The sequence below is a fragment of the Grus americana genome, chromosome 2 (assembly GCF_028858705.1).
Source record: "Grus americana isolate bGruAme1 chromosome 2, bGruAme1.mat, whole genome shotgun sequence".
Classification (NCBI taxonomy): Eukaryota; Metazoa; Chordata; class Aves; order Gruiformes; family Gruidae; genus Grus; species Grus americana.
The window spans coordinates 64,519,599-64,542,629 of record NC_072853.1 but is presented as its reverse complement, the minus strand read 5'-3'; the positions used below and the strand labels follow the sequence as shown (position 1 = coordinate 64,542,629).

General features: G+C 44.0%; 2 protein-coding genes across 2 annotated transcripts in view; one reads left to right on the top strand and one right to left on the bottom strand.

Moving 5' to 3' along the window:
* TSHZ1 (teashirt zinc finger homeobox 1) overlaps window positions 1–1,161 on the bottom strand; it is a 54,769-nt gene extending 53,608 nt beyond the window's left edge. The window contains exons 1-2 of the mRNA XM_054818002.1: window positions 1,133–1,161; window positions 1–519 (exon numbers count right to left, since the gene is read on the bottom strand). The exon at window positions 1–519 is cut by the window's left edge and continues 561 nt beyond it. The gene's annotated coding sequence lies outside the window, so the exon portion shown is untranslated. The remainder of the gene's footprint in view (window positions 520–1,132) is intronic.
* A 1,121-nt stretch (window positions 1,162–2,282) lies between these two features.
* Window positions 2,283–11,477, top strand: PTGR3 (prostaglandin reductase 3). Its single transcript, XM_054816151.1, has 2 exons — window positions 2,283–3,366; window positions 9,669–11,477. Exons 1-2 carry the CDS (start codon window positions 3,053–3,055, stop codon window positions 10,591–10,593), a joined length of 1,239 nt encoding a protein of 412 aa, XP_054672126.1. The 5' UTR covers window positions 2,283–3,052; the 3' UTR covers window positions 10,594–11,477.
* Window positions 11,478–23,031: the final 11,554 nt, after the last annotated feature.

The following is a 23,031-nucleotide window of genomic DNA, read 5'->3' as shown; positions in this document are numbered from 1 at the left end:
CTCTTTCTCTCTCTTTTAAGTTCCTTATAAGACAAAGCTCTTCAGTCGTCTCGGCAGCAGCAGCAGCAGGGAAGATGCCAGTGGAGATGTGCAAAATAAATAAGATTTGATCAGTTCAATCTGTAGCCCAAATCCATTATCTTTCTTTCGTTCCTTTTTTTTTTTTTCTCCTCCTTTTCCTCTCTCCCCTTCTCCCCCTCCTTTCCTTAATCACTTCTTCGTCGTCTTCTCCTCCTTCTTCGCGGTGGAGAGCCGAGCAAGCGGCGGCGATGAGACGGTAAATTCAGTCACTCCCCCCCTCTCAGGCTTTCTCCGAGATCAAAGAGTCTCAAAGCGCAACTTTCTCGCTCGCTCGCTGGCTGGCTTGTTTCAGGCTCGTGGATTTGTGTGTTGTTGTTGCTGTTGTTGTTGGGGGTTTTTTTGTTTGTTTGTTTGGTTTTTTATTGCGTTGATAATAGTTTGTTCATTGTGCAAAAAACGAGGTCGATCCAGTCTCTCCTTCTCCTCCCAGCACTTAGTCTAAGAGCAAGAAAGCAAATAATAAAAAGGAGTAAAGCCCCCATACATACATATACACCGGATGGGAAATGTCAGTCACTCCTCCACCTTCCAAACAGTCACAGATCAAACAGTGTCACCACCGGAGAGGACTACTTTTCTCTCTTGCTCTCCCTTTTTTTTTCTCCACAAATCGAAGCTTCTTCTGATACTAAATATAATGCAAACACATTTTTTATCATGGATTTTTTTTTTGGTTGATCTTGATCTGCAACAGAAGAAGAAAAAAAAAAAAACAACACACACAAAAAAAATTGCCAAAACCAAGAAACCAAGAAAAACCCCGGAGAGTGTGTGCAAAGAGGGAGGGGGGGAGGAAGAAAAGACATTCACTGAGTGGGAGAGATTAACGTGAACTGTCCCCCCCCCTAAACTCCTGGGAGAGAAAGAGATCCACTCTCCCTCTCTTCTCTTTTCACTGAAATATAACACACATTCGGATCCCAGGGCTCTCAGACAGTCTCAACTGATAGACAGACACATCGAGCTGCTTTTCCTGCTTCAGTTTGTTACTCCTCCTCCTCTTGCCCACGTCACCCTGACAATTACAAATAGGTCTCACACAAACCCATACCTGTCAATCTTTTTAATTGCTTTGTTTTCATTTTTTTTCCCTTTCCCAGAGCTAAACAATATGACAAAAAAAGAAGTCTTAATACAGCGCGGCATAAAAGATTCCTCATGTGAGACACGCGTTGAGGGGGTTGTTATTATAATCCACTTGCTAAAGTGCTGTGCAAGACGCATGTGCTGATTTAACTTCAGCAGAGGTCTTGTTCCAGCAAACTTAAAAAAAAAAAAAAAAAAAGCAGGAGATGATACCTCGCCGTGGCACACGTCTAACTGGCATTGAATTAAAAATGATTTGTGGGAGATTACAGTTCATCCTTACTTTTAAAATACCAACAGATTGCAGAGCAAGAACTGCAGCATATGAAACATGCTGCTAATAGATTTTGCACAGTATGTGTCTGGGGATTTATATAATGTTAACTGCAAGAACAGAAGGGTTCTTCCCTTTCTTTTGTAAGTCAAGAAAGCAAATAAAAACTACCCAGCTGATTCCTAAAGGAAAACACTCGGAACTGCAATTTGGCTCTCTTTCGGGCAGAAAGGGATTTAAGTCTTTTTTGCTTTTAATTATTAATACCGCACAATTAAGCAATGAGCTGTTTATACTGGTAGGATGGAGTTAATTCTAGGAATTACGCGGGAGCTCCTCCGACATCGGTGCAACATCTCTATTACTCTCCCTCCCTCCACGCAGTTGTACCAAGTTGGGATTGGCGGCTCCATCACAACATTTACTTTGGTCCCTTGACCCAGTTGATTTCCTGCGCAGGTTCCCGCTCCCAAACGTATTCTATCAGCGAGGCTGGCATTTTTTTTTTTTTTTAAGGGGGAAAGGGAAAAAAAAAAAAGGTTTCCTGGCAGTAACCGGGAGCGTGGGGAAAACCCCTGCGCCCCGAACAAGCTGACTGCAGCCTGTTAGCCGGGGGCAGAGGGGTGCCACCCGCGCGGATCTCCCGGCGGCGGGAAGAGCTTCGCCTTTTAAAATCCCCCTCACGCGCCGCGCGTGGAGCCCGCGCCTCAGCCGCCCCAACGGCCAGAACCGCCGCCGCGCCGCGCGCACCCGCGCGCGCCCCAGTCACCCCGCGCCGCGCCCGCGCGCGGTTGCTAACGGCTCGGGATTGATTCGTACCACCTTGCGAGGAAGTGAACGTTTCGCACGGAAGGGGCGGAGCCTCCACCCGCAGGCAGCGGCTCCTCGGCGGCGGTTAATAACAACATAAGAAGATTAGCTGCAACTTCTCTCCACTTCTCTAATCTTATCGATCTGATAATTTATCGTGCTTTCTTACTACTTTTTTTTTTTGGTAGAAAGATAACCTTTTTTTGTAAACTAAAGAACGGGGGGTGTGGGGGGATCTGAGGCGTTTCTCTCTGTCTCTCTTTCCTGTTCTTTAAATCCCTTAGTCAGAGGCAGCGTGCAAATTAAAAGCAATCTTTAGGAGAAAATCCAGCCTTCCGTACATCTGCCTCCCTGACAGAAACAGCACGACCCCAGTTGCCGTCCTCAGGCGCGGCGGCAGGCAGGGGCAGGCAGTGCCCGTTTGCGTGTGGTGAGGCGGGTCAGGCACGGCCGGGCGCAGCCGCTGGCGGCGGCGGGTTTGCGGGACGGACGGCCGCGAGAGAGGGCCAGCGTTGCTCCTCGGTAACGCTACCGGCGGCAGAAGACGACCGGCTGCCGGGGACCATCTTGCCGCTGCTCTTCTGGCGGCGCTTCCGTGTGGCGGAGGGGCTGGCTGGGTGGGAAGGACGGAGGCAGGCTGCAGCTTGACTGCACAGGGCTTTATTTACATACACAAATAGCTGCGTGCGGAGAGTTTCTCCTGCCGGCTCGGTGGCGGTGGGTCCTGCGAGCTGCCTGGAGTAATCCCGAGCTGGAGCTCGCTCTCCCGAGCGGGGTGGGAGAAGAGAGCCGAGGCAGGGCATGAGTTTTAGCGCGAAAAGCGGCGCTTTGCTGAGCTCCCGGGCACCGCGGTCCTGGTGGTGGCGGCGGCGGCAGCAGCCGTCCTGCGCCGCGGCGGGTCTCGCCTGGTCCTACTTCGGTGGCAGCCGGCCGCGGCCCATCCTGGACATGTCCTACTCCCGTCACTTTCTGGATTTCCAGGGCTCGTCCATCCCCAGCTCCATGAAGAAGCTGGTGGTGACTAAGCTGAGCCAAAACTTCAGGGAAGCGGTTACCCTGCGGCAGGACTCGCCCGTGCCACTCCCGGGAGACGGAGACCTCCTTGTCAGGAACAGGTGAGCGCCCGCCCGCACCCCCCACCCCCTCCCCCCCCCGCGCCCCGGCCCCGCGCCGGCCCCCTCCGACTTCTCGCACCTTGTGGCCTGCTCCCTCACACATGCTCCCTCACTTTGGAGACCGGCTCCAAAGTTGTACCAGCTGCCATCTGGCGACTGTTAATTTAATTTTATTGTTGTTGTTGTTGTTTGGAACGGCTGGTGCTACAGTCCGGTCGCCCTATCCACGTGTGCGGGGGTGACACTTCCTCCTCCTCTGGCGGGTGCGTGTGCTGCTCCAGGCGTACGCCTGCCCGAAAGAGGAGAAAACGCCTCCGGGCCCCAGTGCCAAGGCGGGGAGGAGGCAACTTTTACGTTCAGTGAGCGCCGAAGAGGTTATGAGACGCGGGCTAGCGCTTGTGAGTGCCTCCCAGGTCCCTGCCCGGGCTCGTTACACGCACGTAGTCCCCGGGGGCGTGAGTGTGTCCCCATCGTACCCACACAACTCTCGGGGACGATAACGTATAGCCGCGTGCTCCCGACGTCGTGGTCTGCGTGCGAGCCCGCACCAGCCGCTCTCTTCTGTGCGACCCTGCGCCTGCTGCCCCGCACGCCTTCTCCCTTACCCCCGCCCCGGCGGGGCCCGCCCGTCACTAACTCTCAGTCAGCCGTGACTCACCGGGGAGGCAGAGGGCCGGGGCCCGCCGCCCTGCCAGCCCCGGCCGCCGCGGCACCACCCCCGCCTCTGCGCGCCAAAAGCGGGCGGCGGGGAGGGGGCAGGGCAGCGGCCCGGCCCGGCCCGGCCCGGCAGCGCCGCCGCCGCCCTCGGCCTCGCGCGGTAGGACGCGAGCACGCAGTTGTTGGCGGCTTTTAGAGTGGAGCCCGGTCGCGCGGAGAGCGAGGAGGTGACATTTTGCTTAACATAATACGCCGTAAATCCTGCGCCAGCTCTAGGACTGCGCGTCCGGCGCGGTGACCAGCTCGCCATGAACTGAAGACTCTGAGGGCAAAATGTGCCTTCCCCCTGCTGCCTCCATAAACCTGTTTGTTCTCGGTGGCTCCTTCCTAGAGGCTGTGGTTCCTTAAGCTAAAAGTAAGCCTTTTAAAGTTCAGAGGTTTCTCTGCCCACGAGGGGAAGCTGAAACTCTGGGAACTTCGGAGCAGACTGCATGGCTGGCACGGAAGAGCGCAGCACTCTCAGGTTCTTGTCAAGCAAGGAAATCGTGGTAACACATAGTTTGCCATGCTTTCAGTTGGAGTTTAAAGATGTTAAGAAGCACTAAGTTGGCTTGAGAACAATGCTGGAAGTTCTATTAAGGCAGTGTGTGGCTGTGTGTATGGCGTGTGTGTATATGTAATCTGTAGCGTGTGTCCATATGTAACACATAAATATAGAGTAAAGAAGGGGTAAGGAGAAAGAACAGAGACTCTTCCAGGAGCTGATGAGAAAGCTTCTGTGGCACTTTAATCCGATGCTGACATCTCCCAGTAGGATTTCTGAGACCAAAATTCCCTCCAAACCTCAAAGTCTAAAACACTGTGCTGCTGCATCCACTCATGACCATGAAACAGCCATTAGGCTAGGGTTAAATTCCTGTTCATGGAAGTGGTTGGGAGACCGGAGATACAAGTAGCAAGTTTCTACTCGGGTAATGCAAGGCAGAGCAACATCCTTGTTTTCTCAAATCCCCTCCCCCCTACACACACCCTTGGAGTCTTTCTTCCGCGCCCCCCCCCCCCCGTGAATTTTTAAAATGTATTTTTTTTTTATATGGCTTCCAGTGTAACTCTTCCTTTCTCCCTCTGCTCCCTCCCTGTGCTGGGTGGGCTCCCTGGGTGCTAGGGGGACGTGCATACCTCATGGTAAAAGGGCTGAGGCACAGAGCTTGCACCAGACTAAAGGCTGGTCCACAGATTCAGGCAGGCAATTACTGGGTTTTAACACATCAGCCTATTACACACACGTTCCTGGACAGACACATGCACAAGTGGGGATGGAGGGGAGGGAGAGGTGAGTGATGAAGTCTGGATTTACAGTTTATACGTTTTGTATTATTTGGGGTTCTGTGGCATTTCCTCTCTATTTATTATTTTCTGGGGAATAACACAGAAGACACGAGATCACGTTACAGAAAAACATTCTCTATGTAAGAGCTGCAGCAGAAAGCAAGTTCTGAATGTTTCCCCCTCTCTTGTCAGTCTGTGGAAGCATTTTCCCATCCCAACAGGATGAGTCCCTAGCTTTATTTAGGGTTTGGGTTTTGTTGTTTTTTTTTTTTTTTTTTTAAAAAAAGCCCTAAATACAACTATACATTTTCTAATAGGTAGAAACATACAATTAAAAACAAAACAATAAAGGACTTGAGTTCCAAGAGTGCATTTGCGGATTTGTTCATTTTAGTCCCAGTCACACCCATGAATAGTATTAATTGCTTTGAGCTTTTTATGCAAAACAATCCTCATCCACCACAATAAAATCTGGGTTTGGATTTAGGGGAATGGGAAATTAAAATGTGCTGAGTTCCTGTATCCTTTAGGGATAGATATTTTAAAATGAGATGCAGTTAGGGGGAACTTTCTTCCCCTTGTTCTTTTCCTTTAGAGAACTAAGCCAGCAACCCTTATTTCTACTTTTTAATACAGAAAAAACTAATCCATCCTTTATTCAGAAATTCTTCAAAACTAGAAATCGATTTAAAGCATTTTTTTTTACTTTGATTCTGTGTAGGAGAGGAGGAGGAGGGGAAAAGGTGAATAAAAAAATCCTTGACGAAGCTATTTAAGCTTCATATGTCCGTTTGTCCTGTTTGGGTGGGGGGGGTGGTGCAAGGTTCCTCCGTTTTATTGCAGGACAAGGACCAAAAGGCTGGAAGATTTGGTCCTTCTTAAAGTTGTTGGGGGATTTTCGAGATTTTCTTGAGGAAGTGACACATTTCGTTTCCAAAATGCCTGTAACGATTTACTGTTGGGCTGGAAGATGGGGGAAAAGTTGGTAGAGAAGGGAGTAAGACGGGTTGAGAAAGTTTTTGAACCAAGGGACGAATGGATCACAGTGGGAAATGTGGAGGACTATTCCTGCTGAGTGTTTGGTCTAAATCATGTTTTTCTTGCATAGTACTGGTTTGGATGACTTTGTTTTGTCTGCGTTTAAGGCTGTGGTGCTGGTTTTCAGTGTCTCACGCTTTGTTGTGGTACGAAAAGCAGCATTTCCTCCCCTCGGCGGTGTCCTCCTGTTTTCTGTAATAAACAATACGAGGGGGTTCAACACTGTTGAGTATAAATAAAACGGGTGACTCAATGTGCGTAATTATTTTGGGAAAAGCCAATCTCTAGCTTTTTTTTTTTCCCTCAGTTTTACATCTTGAAATGTTGAAGGAGCAATCCTCAATTAGAAACTGCTAAATTAAATGATACATTTTAAGAAAGAAAGTGAAACAAGACAATATGAAAGATTTGGAAGGGTCTTAAAACCCACTAGCACCCCCAGCAATTGTTACTTTTATGCTCTCCTTTTCTCAGTCTCAGAAGTTAGTAAACTGATCTTCAACTTGTAAATCGTACTTATTCCTACTTTTAAAAGCAAAATAATCTAAGAAACTGCAGGCATATCCTACCACCTCCCTTCTGTCAGCTGGAATGACAAGGCAAATGAGACAGCATGTTTGAATCCAGACGCTGCGTACGATCGTTTTAATGTGCGAGGAATCTAAGAGACTAAACAACCTTAAAAAAAATTAAAAAGCCCGTACAATGCGAACAGGAGTTTTGAGTTTGCACACAATAAAAAGGGAGTTTAAAAAAATAGGGGGGGAGGGCTGGACGGCAGGCTGTATTGACTAATAATGATGAGCCCAGGAGCCCAGGGAGAACCATTTCCCGTGGCCCAGCAGCCCCGCAGAGACGGGGAGGGAGCGGGTGCGTGTGCACGCGTGTCTGTGTCTGTGTGTGTGTGCAGGGGGGCGGGCGGCGGGGACGAGCCCCCCGCGCAGCGGAGCAGCGCACACGGCTTTGTCCGCCCCGGCCCCCTGCCAGCACGGGCAGCGGCGGGCAGGGCTGCCCGGCCCGCCTGTCCCTCTCCCACGGCGGAGCTCCGCCTGCGCCCATGCAGCGCCCGTTCGCGGGCAGGGCCGAGGACGCGGTGCCCCGGGCGCACCGCATCCCCCCACCGGCGCCCGGCCGCCCCAGCCCCGCGGAAAGCCCCGCACCTTGCCCGGCGCGGCGGGGAGGCGGCCGGGCGGCACCAACTTGTGCGCCGCGGCCCCTGCAGCCGCACGGACAAGTTGCGGTGCAGCCCGGGCGGGGAAGGATTTGCATCCTCTCCGGCTCCAGAACAAAAGCAGCGATGCGTGTGCTGGAGTCCTTTCTCGGCAGCGTCTGGCCCACTGCGTGACTTGCCCCTTCTCCGCACGCAAAGTTTTTGGCCTCAGACGGTTATTTACCTGCCTTTGTGCTCTCCCCGCTGCAGCGCAGCGCTGAGAAGAGGGGGAAACTCCTACAGGGAGGACGACGGGGCTTGTTACTGTTCCCACTGCTCTGCTCCCCCTTCTCTAGGGTGCACTGCGCCAGCCAAGGGCACGGCTGCTCCGCGCCCTGCGAAAGCAGATGTGCGCCGGTAGCGTGAGGAGGGAGGCTCAGCGGGGAGCGAGGACCTGCCGTTCGGGTTGGGGCCGGGGAGCAGGGGAAGCGCCCGGGGGCTGGCCTGACAGCTACCGAGAGCCCCCAGTTGGGCGAAGGGATGGGACCGGGGAGGGGGAGAGCACAGCTCTCCGCCGGCCTCTGACCCTCAGCTCCCTTCCACAGAAGTTGGGGTGTCACAGCGGGAGGAAGCTAGCGCAGCGCCGGCACGTCTCGCCTCGGTGCTCCCAGCCCTTCTCCTTGGCGCCCGAGGGACACGGTTTGCCTCGGAATCTGCTGCTTCCAGCCCTTCTCCTTGGCGCCCGAGGGACACGGTTTGCCTCGGAATCTGCTGCTCCGTTACCCATTTTTATACGTCTTTTAGCAGTACGGCATGGGAGTTACATTAAAGCAGAAAAATAGGGGATTTTTTTGTACCTACGAACAAGACGTAGACATTTTTTGTTGCGGCTGAGAAGTGAATTAAAAGAAGAATTAAAAAGAGCAACAGTCACTTTCACCTATTTTATGCATGGATATGTTTATGCCTACGTGTCTTTTTTATATATAACATGTTGGTGAAAGTTTGAGGCTCCCCATGCTATAAAGAATTAAGGAAATCAAAATGAGCAAAACGGTTTCAGTTCTTCTTGCTCTGCGTGCAAGCAATTTAAAACTACACACACATATGATTTGAGCCTATTGCTAACTGCAGCAATTAAAAGTGCGCTGTTTGCATACTTCTGCAGCTTTTTTGCATGGTATCAAGTACACCTTTCAGGTCGTCGCTCCCATGTGTAGTAACAGTCCTGATCTTCTCTCTTGCATGTGTTTCTGACATTTTCCAGTTAGCAGAATCTTCCCCAGTCTCGCTTTCCTTGCCTGTACAGAGATATTGCTATCTTTTTTTTTAAAGAAAAGTGTTACTGAAATATTTTTTGCGTTTAAGATTGATTATAACTTTCTTTTAGGCATTATCCCCTAGTGCTTAATCAAGTTGTGAGAATGTCTCTATCTTTTTCTTAAAAAATAAATAAAATTGGCATCCATTTTCACCTGTTAGAGGTCAGTAGGACTTGATACTCAGTCTTATAATTTTAGTCCCTCTGTGCAAGGTTGTTTTGATGTGTTGCAAGTAATTTATATAAAGAAAAATATCTTAACATTGACATTAGCTACATCAAAAGGCAAATTTGCTGTAGTGACTCCATCAATTAAAAAGTACTTGCCTACAGTAACACGACCTTGCAAATGACATCGATAGTTAATATGATCGTTAGTCATTAACAGTATTATTATATTCAAAAATGTAAATTTGTTGCCAGAATCAACATATTTACCGCTTTGCATGCTTTATTCTTCAGTGTTTTCACATCTTGTATAAAGTGGTCAATTAATTTTCATCCTTTAATCTTGTACAGAATTATTTTTGATTTGCTTAGTTTGGTCAAATGGACCTAAGGAAAATATAAGTTGTTTTTTATTTTGTTTTGTTTTCTTTTAGTAAATTTATCTTTAATTCTAGAGTAACAGAATATAAACTACTGAAGTCTGATGGAAGTAGTCTCTGGAGTGTACTCTTTATTCAAATATACCAATAATCAGAAAAAAGTCTCATACATATCCCACAAATTTAAACTGAAGGTTTTGCATATGACAAAGACTTGGTAAGGAATAAACCTCGTTAATACATTTTTGTTTTCTTCTAGATTTGTCGGCATTAATGCATCTGACATAAACTACTCAGCTGGTCGATATGATGCCTCAGTTAAACCCCCGTTTGATATAGGTTTTGAAGGTGTCGGTGAAGTGGTAGCATTAGGACTCAGTGCTAGTGCTGATTACACAGTGGGTCAAGCTGTGGCCTACGTGAAAGCAGGTTCCTTTGCTGAATACACAGTTGTGCCTGCCAAACAAGCGGTTCCTCTACCCTCTGTGAAACCCGAGTTTCTTACTTTAATGGTAAGTGGCGCTACTGCATACATCAGTTTGAAAGAGCTGGGAGAGCTGTCTGAAGGCAAGAAGGTTCTGGTGACAGCAGCGGCTGGAGGAACGGGCCAGTTCGCTGTGCAGCTTGCAAAGAAGGCAGAATGCCATGTAATTGGAACCTGCTCCAGTGATGAAAAGGGTGGTTTTCTGAAATCCATTGGCTGCGACCGTACGATCAACTATAAAACTGAAAATGTTGAATCTGTTCTTAGGAAAGACTACCCTGAAGGTGTGGATGTAGTGTATGAATCTGTTGGGGGAAAGATGTTTGACTTGGCTCTTAACTCCTTGGCTACCAAAGGGTGCCTGATAGTTACTGGGTTTATCGCTGGCTACCAAAACCCTACTGGCCTCCAGCCCATTAAAGCGGAGTTATTGCCAGCAAAACTATTGAAGAAATCTGCCAGCGTCCGGGGTTTCTTCTTGAACCATTACCTTTCCAAATACAAAATGGCTCTGAAGCACTTGCTCGAGATGTATGAAAGAGGAGACCTGGTTTGTGAGGTGGACTTTGGAGACATGTCTCCAGAGGGCAAGTTTACTGGCTTGGAGTCTGTATTCCGTGCTGTAGATTACATGTACATGGGAAAAAACATTGGAAAAATTGTAGTTGAATTACCTCACTCTGTCAACAGTAAGCTGTAAAAACAGAACAATGATATAAATCAGAAGAGAGAAAATGGGCACTTTATGCCTCAGAATTACTAGAAACAATTTCTTTTTTTAAGCTTAGTAATGGATATTATATTAAAAAACAGCATTAAGGTGTTAATAAAAAGTTTTGTGTTCTTTTCTTTTCTTTTCTTTTCTTTTCTTTTCTTTTCTTTTCTTTTCTTTTCTTTTTTCTTTTCTAAGTGCTTAAATCGGTGGCTGTAGCATGGACTTAACGGGCCAGTGTTTGATTCTGTCGCTTAGGCTAGCATGAGACAAGAACGTTGTTCTTGACAGACTAAGTCTTGATGCAGAGGCAGATTTAGTCTGTCAGATTGGTTTGATAATACTTTATATATAGTTCAGCACAGGAAAAAAAATCTTTCAGCAATTTTGATTCCCTGATTTAAAAATAAAATTGTTAGAACAAGATGAAGAGTTGTATCTTGTGCTTGTTCTATTAATCTCTTGAAGTTTCTGAAAAAAAATTATGCTCTTCATTTTTTGTCACAAACACGATAATCGTAATTCAGTTGTATCATGGATCATAATAATATTCCTTTACTGGTTACATAGGGAACATTTATCCTCCAATTCTGACATGTCAGGAATATGAAGAAAAGCAACTTGACTTTTTTTTTAATTATGTCTTTCGTAACTATAAACAACTGTGCAATTTTCTTTTAAATCTTTAACTACAAGTTGCAACATAATCTCATTTTCTTGGCTTTTCATTTGCTTCTTTACTGTTTACTGTCCGGTCTCCACTCCAGTCAGTGTTACAAGATTATTGGGGTGGGGTTTTGAGCCATGTTCATGCGTGTTCAGGTCTTTTGAAGTGTTTTGAAGATTTAATAAAGTTAAAAAAGCTATTTAAATATTTGTGGCATTTATTCATATTGATACGGTTCTTGCTGACTAGCTCCTTTGTAGATAATCTCTGTGTTGTAGAGTTCTTTGACCAATGATTCCTGTTGTGACTTCCCATAACCAGACTACTGCTTCTACTTTTACTGAATATTGCTTCTGCAGAAGCCCTTTTACAAACAGCAAGACCATTTTAAATCTACAGTCACAGTACCTCACACACGTACTGACGCTCAGCCATAGATTATGTAGTGGGTGCAGTTAAAAGGTTTTGTAAAGTTTTGAAAATTTTTCCGCACTTAATAGATATTATTAATGGTACATACAGTGGGAATTCCAGCTAGAAGTGTAATATTTTCCAGAACAATAAAATACTTTATGCTTGCTCTACATCTTTTTTCCATAGCAAACGTTTAAGATCTTAAAGGCTGATTTTGCCACATCTTTTGAAATTATATACGTTTGTATGCAGTTGGAGACATGGAAATTTCCTAAGATCATACACCTAATAATAAACGTAATGATAGACTGGTAATGGCTAGGGGTTGAAGGAAAAAATCCAGGGTAAACTCGATTTTTGGGCATTATTCAGGACTGATTGCACATGAAATTTTTAAAAGTAACATGTAGGAAAACCTTGTATTTTACTCCATAGTACAGGCAGTAGAAAAAGTATTTTTAACTTTGATTTAGCACATTTTAATTATAATTTTTTAGTGCATATGTCATTAGCATCCTAAAGAATCGTGTGCAACAAAGAACTGTCCCTTTTTTGGGCCATGTCTGACTACTGGGTTTAGTCTCACTTTGGAGGATTTTGAGGAAAGGCAGAACGGCTTGAGTCTTTGTCAAGCTGAGTGTCAAACCACTATGATTTTTGTTTTCATCACTATCTGCTGTTAGAAACATACATCCTATTTCCCCTCTAATATTACAAATATTGTGGTGTTTTGTGTGTTTTGCATAATTAGAAAGGTATATTGGCCTTCCACCTGTATGCTAGAAAGATGCAAACGCTCAAGTACCATACAAGATCAGACCATACAAAGTTCTCACTATTTTATTCCTAGGCACATGGTTTCTTTTCCTGTTCAGAGTAAAGGCAATGCCCTTGGGCAATAAATGCATCTTAAAAAAAAAAAAAAAAAAAAAAAGCTGTTTGGGATGTACTAGGGCAAAATAATAATACAATTGGTTACATCTGTGATATGCACAGAAGAATCACATGGGTCACAATTTTCCAAATTAAGATCCTGCAGTTAAATGCCAAAACCCATCCATGTGGCTCAGTTTTCATAGGTGTTGATCACTGTCAGTGCAATAGATTTAGCTATTTCCGAGGCAGGGAGTTCCAAATGTTTTTGTCATAAAAAATTCTTCTTGTAACAGGATTCTGTTTAGACATACAGCATTCTTCTTTCTTTTTAATATGTTACTTCATATATAACATTGAGTAATGCAACTGCCCCAGGCTCTTTCACTAATCAAAATAAGGGAAGAGAGGAACCTTTGGAAGGTTCACACATATATATGTATTCAAATATGACATTTTGTTGGTTTTAATTTTGGCTCCAGGCTTATTATTTAGCACTTTCATACTGATTACAATGTTAATAAAAAGTTTAAATTTGTTATCTGCAGAACTTGTATGGCCAGTGTACTAATTTAGCGGCCCTTTTGGTGTTTGGATTGGGCTACAGCCATTGGGCTTGTCCTTTTCATCAAATGCCTACGTTAAGCTAAAGGGGTAACTCAGGGTATATGTGATTGCTCTTCCATGAATGAATCCAGAGTGAAGAAGGAATTTTTGTTTTTAAAGCTACAACGTCTATCGTTTAGGTTGCTGAAAGAGAGCGTTATCAACAGGGAGAGGGTGAAAAGTATTTCTGAAACACACAGATAAGGCTTTTCTGCTGAGATTCATAATAATTTTCTGTTTGCGAGGCGGGGGGGAGAAGCCAACTTCTCTTTATTTAAAAGTATATTCTGCAAACTTACAGTTATGGGAGCAGGGCTGACTTTGAATAAGTAAGCTATGATGGATTTAAATAATGTTTAAATATTAGATGGATAGGAAAATGTATATGGCATGCACACACTGAGAGGTTTAAATGATGATAGGACATTGAACATACAAGGAAAAGAAATACTGTAGAGTCACAGCAAGGGATTAATAACAATACACTTAATATGCTTGCAAAAAAGGTGTATTAAAAGCTGTGTGCACAGTGGGGACTTAAATGATTAAAAATAATAATACATTTGCCTGGGAAGTACTAAGTATACTATATGTAGAGAGCAGGGATTTAAATAATAATACTATTAATAATAGCAGCTCGTTGAGATGTGGTTGCTAGCACTACATCCTAATTTTACCTTTCTAAATGAATTTGCTACAGAGGAATCTGGCATTGTTTGCTGAGGCTAATAACAGAATTTCCCGTTCCTACACACATATGCTTCCATGGAAAAACAACAAAGAACTAGATGAAGAGCTGGCTTTTTTCCTGAGTCTGTCACATGTGTGCGTACGCACGCGTACACGGACACACACGTACTCACTCTCTCCTGGCCTGCAACCCTCAGCACATTTTACAGATATGCTTCCTACTTAATTGCTATGCCGGAATCTCCTAATACCTTTTCGAATTAAGTTAGCCTTCTACCAAGCAATAGTTTGCTACGTATTTGCACATGTACATACGTGTGTGTGTATATAATGTATATATTTAATAAGTGGATATGAATAACTGCTGTGTCATGTAAATACAAATAATTACAGTCTCTCAAGGAAAAGTTTGCGGTAGTGTTTGCAGATATTATATATATTCCTACTTCTGTCTGAGGAGTAAAGAAATTTCTCTGCTGAATAGCTGTTAGTATCTATTTTACAAGATTTACTCATTTTCAGGTACCTAATGTAGCTGCTAGCATGCATGCACAACAATACAATTTATATGGTAAATGGAACCAAATAATGGCTTCACTGAATGTTATGGCTGCACTGAAGGGAAATGTCACGGTAAATAGCTGCCAAATTATGGATCATGCCGAAGTGTCACAACTGCACTAAAGACAAATAGCACTAGAGGCTATTGCCACTGTGACGCATTTGAGTTATGAAGAAGAGGAGCAGCCTGATGTGAGCCTCTTTGTGTCCTCATTATAGCAAAGGGTTACTGGTGCAGTGTACAAGAAAACCTAGTCCTACGTGGTGGCTAGTTATTAATCTGTTCTTCTTGAATCTAACAGCTGTAGCAAACCAGAAAATCTTTTCCTTGCTTTATGGATACGTATACGCACACACAAACAAAGAGAAACCTGCAGGTTTTATGAATGTAAATGTGTACGGGAAATGACTGGTAATGGAAAAATGTTGTAATAAAATAATCTAATCAAAGAATATTATTAAATTTAACATCGTATGTGTCTGAAAGCTTTAGTTGCTTCTTATGCAGATAGATGTGTGAAATATAAGCAATAATGCACTTTCTCTCTTTGTAAAGACTTGAGTAGTAAGGACATTACCAACTAAATTGCTTCTTCTAAACTGAAGTGTGTCCCGGTTTCTTTCATTTTAATGGGAGGGTAATAAAGATGAAAGACTAACATTTTAACTGATGGATCCCTTAAGCTACAGAAACGAAATTTATTATGTTTTGAGGGAATATGCTAAATCCTGAAATGTGGAAAGAAGCAGGGAAATCCCAGGTAAAATAAAAGCAAAGTAACCTCTTTTTTTTTTTTTTGATATGACATACTTTTATGAATGGAAAACTACATACTGCTTTTACCTAAGCTGAGAAAACAATATTGGTCTCTCTTTCAGGCAAAAAAAAGGGGGGGGTGAGATATTTGGAGGGAAAAAAAAAGATTTGAAAATGGAGGGCCATTGCTCAGCAAGTGGTCTCTTCTTTCTAGGATCACTTTTCAAACCCTGCCTGCAGTGTTCAGGGAAGTGAGTTTGATGCCCTGCACACTATTGTACACACCACAAACGTACCATCCATAATACAGCACAATTGTCAGTTGCTGTTTTACAGAGGGGCCAGGGCTGAACAATCATGGTGGATAAATTACTTTTCTATTCTACAGCAAGTGGCCTTCCTACCATGTGAAGCTTAAGGTCATTGGCAGGGCAGCGAGGGGGAAGCTTATATATTAGTTAACTCTAATGCACTAATAGTGTTCAGATAGAGGAACTATACCAATTAATTACAGTTAGGTTTGTTCTTCAAGATGGGGGTGATGGCTTGAAGAGTTACTGTGCTGAGATACATACGTGTATATATATATGTATGTTGCTTTCTTGCTACTCCCCTTCTTGCTGCGATATTCTATAGGTAACTTGGTTTAGTTTTTTCTTTAATATCAGCATTAAAGCCTTCAACATTCATCATTGCAAGCATCCAGGTTTCAGAAAAAAGAAAATATTCTAAAAAGATTTTTAAACTATAGCAACACACGCTGCTTACAATTTTTACAGTGTAGTCTAAAGGGGGAGGGGAAGAAAAACCTGTCAAAAATTAGGTAGAACATCCTTGAATGGCAATTAGCATGCCCAGAATTTATTTTATGTACAAGGCAGTGGCAAGTAGCTGCTTCTTATTAAATGAAAATCCTGTATTATGTACTTCAGGAACATTCCAACTAATGAGTATGTAATGTCCTTAGTATAACACAGAACTTCTTTTTGTGTTCACAACCACAAGATGCTGGAAACTTGACAAATGATATCATTTAAGACAGATGCCTGCCTTAGGGACCTGTTTTTTGGCTTCCTGTTTCTGGTTTTTATTTCAATAACATTTGTAATTGCCACAGGATCTGTACCTGTGTAGTGTTTTAACCCCTTCACATACGCCCCATTGCATTAACTCCTTGGGTAGGTACTCTGGAATCTTCTCTTTTTTTTTTTTCTTTTTTCTTTTTTCTTTTTTTTTTGCCTCTCCAGCTGGTGTGTTCTTCCTGCCTCTCACATGCACAGATATACACATAAATGAAAGCTGGGCCTTATTAGACCAGATGAAATGGTAACATTAGAGGAGCTAAACGCTTACTGCACTAGCTGTGTTTTACTAGTGCAAAAGTATGTGTAGACCAGGCCCAAGGAAAAAAAAAAAAAAGAAAACCCGTCAGGTCTGGCCTGCTAGTTCTCAGCAAGTTAAAACAAAATTCTATGTACACTGCCTAGGCACACAATACCTTGATCTCAGTTATACTTTCCAATGTATATTCCCCCCCTTTAAACTCCCATGCTTTACTTCAGTTATAGGGCAGGAGGATTTTTGACATCCCTGCGACTCGATGCCAGTTGTGAGGGGCGTTTTGGCGGTGCTGGTTCAACGCGAGCTGTGAGCCTACGCTGTGCCTCCAGCAGAGCCTGCTTCAAGTGAAGCCCTTACCACAGGACAATAGCAGTTCCCAGCTCCCCAGGCGCTCGGCACGAGTCCTGGCAGACTGCAGGAAACCTTCCCGCAGTCCAGAGCAGCCCAGAAGTTATGGTGGCAGTTTATAGCATGTTCTCTCTCTCTCTCTTTTGCTTTTTTGTAGGTCTTGCAAAAAAAAAACCCAAAACATTACAAGCAGGCTGCGTACGAGAAGCTTAGGTGGATCAGCTTAGGGGAGTTCTCACTGGGAAACTTTGCTAAATCCTACACAGTGCTACAGTAACAAGTAAGGGCTTGGAAAGAGCGTGAGATTTGGCACCTATTCTGCAGGTGAGAATTTTGTACTTGTCAGAAGCGCTTAGCTCTCCCTGGGCTTACAATGCTTTCTGATGTCATTTTGAAGCAAAACTTTACATTCAAGCCTTCTGTCACAGGCCATGTAGTCTCATTGCACCTGTACTCTGAAGCCAAGTTTATCCCGTGAAGCGTCAAACAGCCTTACCTTTCTTCAGAACTGGACCTGAGGACACTGAAAACCATGAGAAACGCCTCGGTTTACTGCAGGACCAGACAGCGCTTCATACAAACATACCGTCCGTGCTTTCTGTAAGAGGAGGAGGAGGAAATCTGTGTATTCTGTCACGAGAGGGAGGTCAAAAGGACCGAGCGAGTGCCAAACCAAGTCACTTCTGCTGTTCTAGAGTTCATTTTCAGAGGAAGTAGGCAGGCACACAAATCTCATTATGCGTTACGAGGATCTGTGCACAGGCTTCTTGCGCGCTGTCTTAAAACTGTACCCCTAAGGGGCTAATTCACAAAGGGAATAGAAGGAAAGGAAATTTGTATATTTTCTGGGAGCAGTAAGACATGACATGCAGCGCGGTTCTGGCTGATTACAGCATGCCTCAGGTGAGCTGGGAGGCATGAGGCTGCGAGCCAAGTGATTTCAACCACCCAAGAAAGAGAACTCCACAGAAATGCATTGTGTGGCATGTCTGATCGCTACAAAGAAAAACACTCCGACTTTATTCACGTTGGCATGACATTATTGGCATGACTGTTTCTGGCAGCCTATCAGAAAGTTTTATTTGCATCCAGAGTTTTGAAAGCCATTTCATAATGTTAAACAAGAATAACGCTGAAAACGTCTGGTTTATTTGCCCCTTGACACCTATGCGTAATCCCTCATTGAAGCCCTAATGAGGGGTTCTCCTCGGGTTGTGTTACTTTCGAAATAACCCCTGTACAAGCAGCATGATGTACCTTTCCTCCCTGCATAGGGTGTGGCAAGAGTAGCCAGAAGGAAGGGGCTAAAGTATGTTATTTTTCCTGTATTCTCGGTAATCGAGATGCGGGGTCAGTTATTGGATCATTTGACTTCTTACTGAGCTGAGAAACCTCAATCTACTATCACAAGTGCCTACAAATAAGAGAGATATTGAGTCAGTTTCCTCTCCTGGGAATGTAAATGAGGAACAAGAATAACGCTCTTGAAATCAGTGTAAAAACTGTCTCTGAGGAGAACCTGGCTCTTATTTCCCTCTGTGTGTGTGCGCGCGTGTGCGTGCGTGTGTGTGTGTTCATGCAGCTGGAAAAAGCACTTCTAACACAGACCTGCCTAACCTCAAATCGTATCGAAATTTCACAGGGCCTCCAGATAACTCCCAAAGTCTTGGGAAATTCAGTGTGTTTGCACTTGCCGATGTTGTAAGAGCTACGGCAGCAACAGCAGCAGCTTTGCAAGCTCTGAGCTCTCTGATGACGGGTGGTAGCAAAGCGAGCCCTGCTCACGAGAAACTGCTAAAAAGGCAACCCTCCAGTTCTCAGGTATCATTCTTCTCAAAGTTAAATCAGGTGTGAAGGACAGATTGTCATCCATCCTAGTTTAAAAAACAGTTTTCCCCCTCCTCCAGAATCCTGAGTTACATGATAACTATTCTTCCCTTCCCTTCTATTCTCTCCACCACCCTCCCTACTCCCAGAAAAAAAAAAAAAAGGTGAAATAATCGTAGAGGGGAGGCTGCTGGAAGTGTTTCAGGCTTCTCTTTCCCTTTGCAGGGGGGAGTGCAGTTATCCTTGTCTTGTAACATGCCTAAACCTAACAAAACACATGGAGTTTTGCCTATAGGCTCTGCAACAAAATTTGAGTAGATTTATGGCAAATATATACAGTTCCCATTTTACCACAGAAAGAGACATCATTTCTGTTTTCAATATACAAGATCTTTTCTAGTGAGATGGGGAAAAAAAAAACCAACCAAAAACAACCCACCGAGGACTCTTTCCACCTGTATGAGTTCATTTGTGGTGTCTTTCATTCTATCTGTTAATGCTACAGTTTAATGTGATGAGACTACTTCCATTGCATTTCTTCCTTTCTTGTTTGTGAAAAGCTGCTATGTTCAGCAGTCACGAAATACACGTCATGGTGCAAAGAGGAAGGAGCCAAATATTCCTCCTTTTTCACAAAGCTGAAATTGTAGCAGTGCAAAACAGTTCAGCAGTGGTTCATACGGTGTGAACCAGAATCCTGTAAGGTGAATGGAGGGCTGTGGATAAAACACACTGTAGAGAAAAAGGTTGTATCTAGCAGGGGCAAAAAAGGACGTTGTTGGTGGTGTTGTGTTCAAGTGACTGGAGGAAAGCCAAAATTTGTGCTTCATTTCAGATGAGTTCCACAAGTAGCAACAGGCTTTTTTTCCCCCTATGTAAATCAGGTGCAGTCCTAAATCTAACAGCAGTACTTCACACATATACTGCACTGAGAACCAATGCCAGTGCCTTTGCCTTCAAGATTCTTTTCTTCCACCTTCGTGGCATTATGTCACATTTTTGACTAATTACAGACTGATGCAAGGTGCAAAGTGACAACAATGATTTCTTGGCTTCCAGAAATATAGTCAGGACTTCACCATGTCTGTCATATATAAATGGCGGTGATACCTCTTAAAGCTTTCAGTAAGCAAATTGTTGATAGTACCTTCATGATGGCTGGAGGGGAATGAACACAGTCATTCAGGCTTAGATGTCGTTGGGACTTCCCAGCATAATTTTGCCAGAGTACAGCTGAAATCCACGCTTACCCAAACGATGGAAAAGTTTCTTGGTCCTTGAAAGCTAGCCCTACTACATTGGAGGGAATATAGAGAGTGGTGCTTTTCCAGTGCTTTCTTATCTATCACACAGTAAGTGGAAAGGTTGAACAGACCCCCATTCCGACACTTCTACATCGGGCAACATGCACAAAAATCTGAATGATTTTAAAGAAACCACACAAGTATTAAGAACACGTCTCACTCCTAGAAGATACAGTCCCAGAGTGCTGTGAGCGAATTAGTCTTTTTGTTAAACTCTGTATTTAAATAAAACAAACAACAACCCTGAACACTCAGTCTTATCCCCTGCCCAGGGCTGCCCTGGTTCTGTGCCTGGCAGGCTGGCTTTGCTCTGAAGCACACCAGCTCTCCCATACCTTGTATATTTTAATGCCGACACTGATCTTCAATCAGCATTGCCCTGGCCTTCCAGTGAAAATATGCCAAAATGTCACAGGTTTCCAAATGAAATGCAAATACTGAACTTTCTGAAATTTACTGATAGTATTTTACTCCTTTACTGCATCTGAGCTGTACCAACGAGACGCAATGGAAACAAGGGTTTAAGATTCCTGACAGCGAAGGTAAAGCTCCTTGCACTTGCCACTCCACAGATGTCTCAGCTGGATGGTCTGTAACACCTCCGGAGAAGAATACGAGTCCTCTGCTTGCTCGCTCACTCAGCATAATGAAAAGAAGCGATGAAATACTCAAAGTCAGGTCAGCCTACCTTTTGTCGTACGTAACTGTTATTACACAGATGTCACAGCAGCAGGTGCAAAATAAATACCTGGGTAATGGAAACCATTTGCTTTGCCTTTAGCCACAGGCATCAGGTCTGATTTACTGGTGGCTGGCAGCTAGAGAGGATGGGAGAGCCGGGTCCCTGTAGGCAGCCTCGCCTTTACACGCTCAGGGATGGGGAAAGATAGCCATGCTGGAAGCTGCTCTGGAGGACACCGTCCTGTTTTTCTCCCATGCCTTCCTCCTCATGCTCCCTACTATTCTGCCAGAGCAGGGAGATTTAGCAGAGCCATGAATCTCTGCTTCCGCGCTGCCCTTTCATCATTTGGACCTCGGTGGATGTACACAATCTGGAGCAGTCTTTGCTCAAGGCAAACAAAGTAAAGGAGGAGAGTGACATTTCAGTCTTTCATTGCAGAGTCATTCAGGTCACTCGCTGAAATTATAGACACCGGCTCCAGCAATGTTAACAGCCAACTTTAGATTATTAACCGTCCTTTGGATAGCAGTACATTTATGGTGCCAGCGTGCAGAGAATTCCTCCAAATTACAGGGTGTCCTAACACAGCCGGTCAAACCACACGGACCTCTAGATGCAGTAAGCAGTGTAATTAAGTCTGTTTTCTCATTTGTACTTTCCCAGCAGCACTCAAAGTACGCTCTCGACCACTGGATGCTGCTCTTTCCGTCAGGCTATGAAAGGAGATAAGAGCGAAGGGTGCCGTAACAATAGCTCATTAAGGAGACCTCAAACATTTTCTTTTATTGCATTATTTATATTTTGGGTGATAATAGAACACTATTTCCAGGGCAAAGTGCACTCAAGAAGCTTATTGGCCTGTAGGTGGTTTCATTTGATTAAATTTAGAAGGGGGAAGGCTACAGAAATTTCTTTTACCTGCTGCTTTCCTGAAAGACCTGGGTTTTTTTTCTTCCCCTCATCAGGCCATACATTGTCAATACCACTGAGATCCACCAAACTTCATTAGCCCTTTCAAATATTTCTGGGAAAGGCAGTGACCGTTTTTTCCCTTACGGCTCTAGAAATTCATCTTCCCTGCAACAATCACTGGCATCCCTAGTAGGATCCATTTTTTAATATAATGACCTTCTGCAAAGAAGCAAACAAACACAGAGAGGACCTAAACATTTAGATTCCCGTGAAAAGATCATAAAGCTGATTCACACAAGAGAGTCCATAGTAAAAAAAACTCAACTAAAAATAATAATAATACAGATAATGGTCATGAATGCTTATTCCCTTTTCTTAAATTGTATTTTATAGTTAGTCTAGCACTGCATTAATTACAGTCTTTCCTCATATTCTTTCTTTATTCTCCTACAGACCCATTCTCACTGTATAACTCTGCTGCAGTACGTTTTGTTACCTATGTACAGATCCAAGAATAAATTTTGGCCCTGACCATGGAATATTCACTCACTTTCAAATGTAAGTAAAAGAACTGAAACTAATTAACTGGAAACTGCAAGTGCTGAGAATTCCTTGATTATTATAGTGCAACTCCCATCTCTTCAGCTTTTCTTTCTGTTGCTTCTCTGCTATAAACATAACACTAATGACTATTAAAGCTAAAAAAGAAAAAAAAGAAAACACCAAAGCTGGAAGGGGCAGAGGGGGTAGAAGCTATCAGACATTCCAAAGAGAACATGGGAGAATTTAGGTTAAAAATAGAGGCTATGCCACATGAGGAGTGGATGCCAGGTCTGCTCCTTGGAATGGAGAGGGACTCTAAAAGAGTTAGAATGGATCCCCATGTCTGTATGTAAGAACGGATTAAGACACCAGACAACAACTAGAAAGAACTGCTTCTCGTGCTCTTTCAAGCCCTGCAAGTATCCACTAAATATGCTGAATCTGGAGAAGAGTGGCATCTTGATACTAAACGAGAAAGCATTGTTTAAGTAATTAATACAAAGTACAAATACTTTCATTATCTGAAAGAGTCTGGTAGCTAAAAAACAAAGAAACATGAGGAGGACAAAAGATTTCTGATTTTCAATATCATAGGATTAGTTTGACTGTATATACTATTCACTGCCTTTCTGAATTACAGATCACTGAGATCTCCATCCAGAAACACAATGTACTGGTATTCATCTTGTCAATGATATATACTCAGAGGGCTATTTCTCTAATTGATGGCTTCATCATTCAATTCAAGATGCATAAGGATAGCTATTGTTATCTAACACTAACTATCATATGTTCCTATTGTTCCACGCTTCTCTCCTTGTCAATAGCATCCAAGATATCCTATCTAAATCTTCAAGATAGCAAAAGGAAGGTGCATTATTTGTTGACTCCACACATCGCA

Excerpts from the sequence above, each read along its gene's own strand:
- PTGR3 (XM_054816151.1), top strand. The coding sequence starts at position 3,053 with ATGAGTTTTAGCGCGAAAAGCGGCGCTTTGCTGAGCTCCCGGGCACCG. Across the intron at positions 3,367-9,668 it reads GACCTCCTTGTCAGGAACAG|ATTTGTCGGCATTAATGCAT; the intron begins GTGAGCGCCCGC and ends GTTTTCTTCTAG.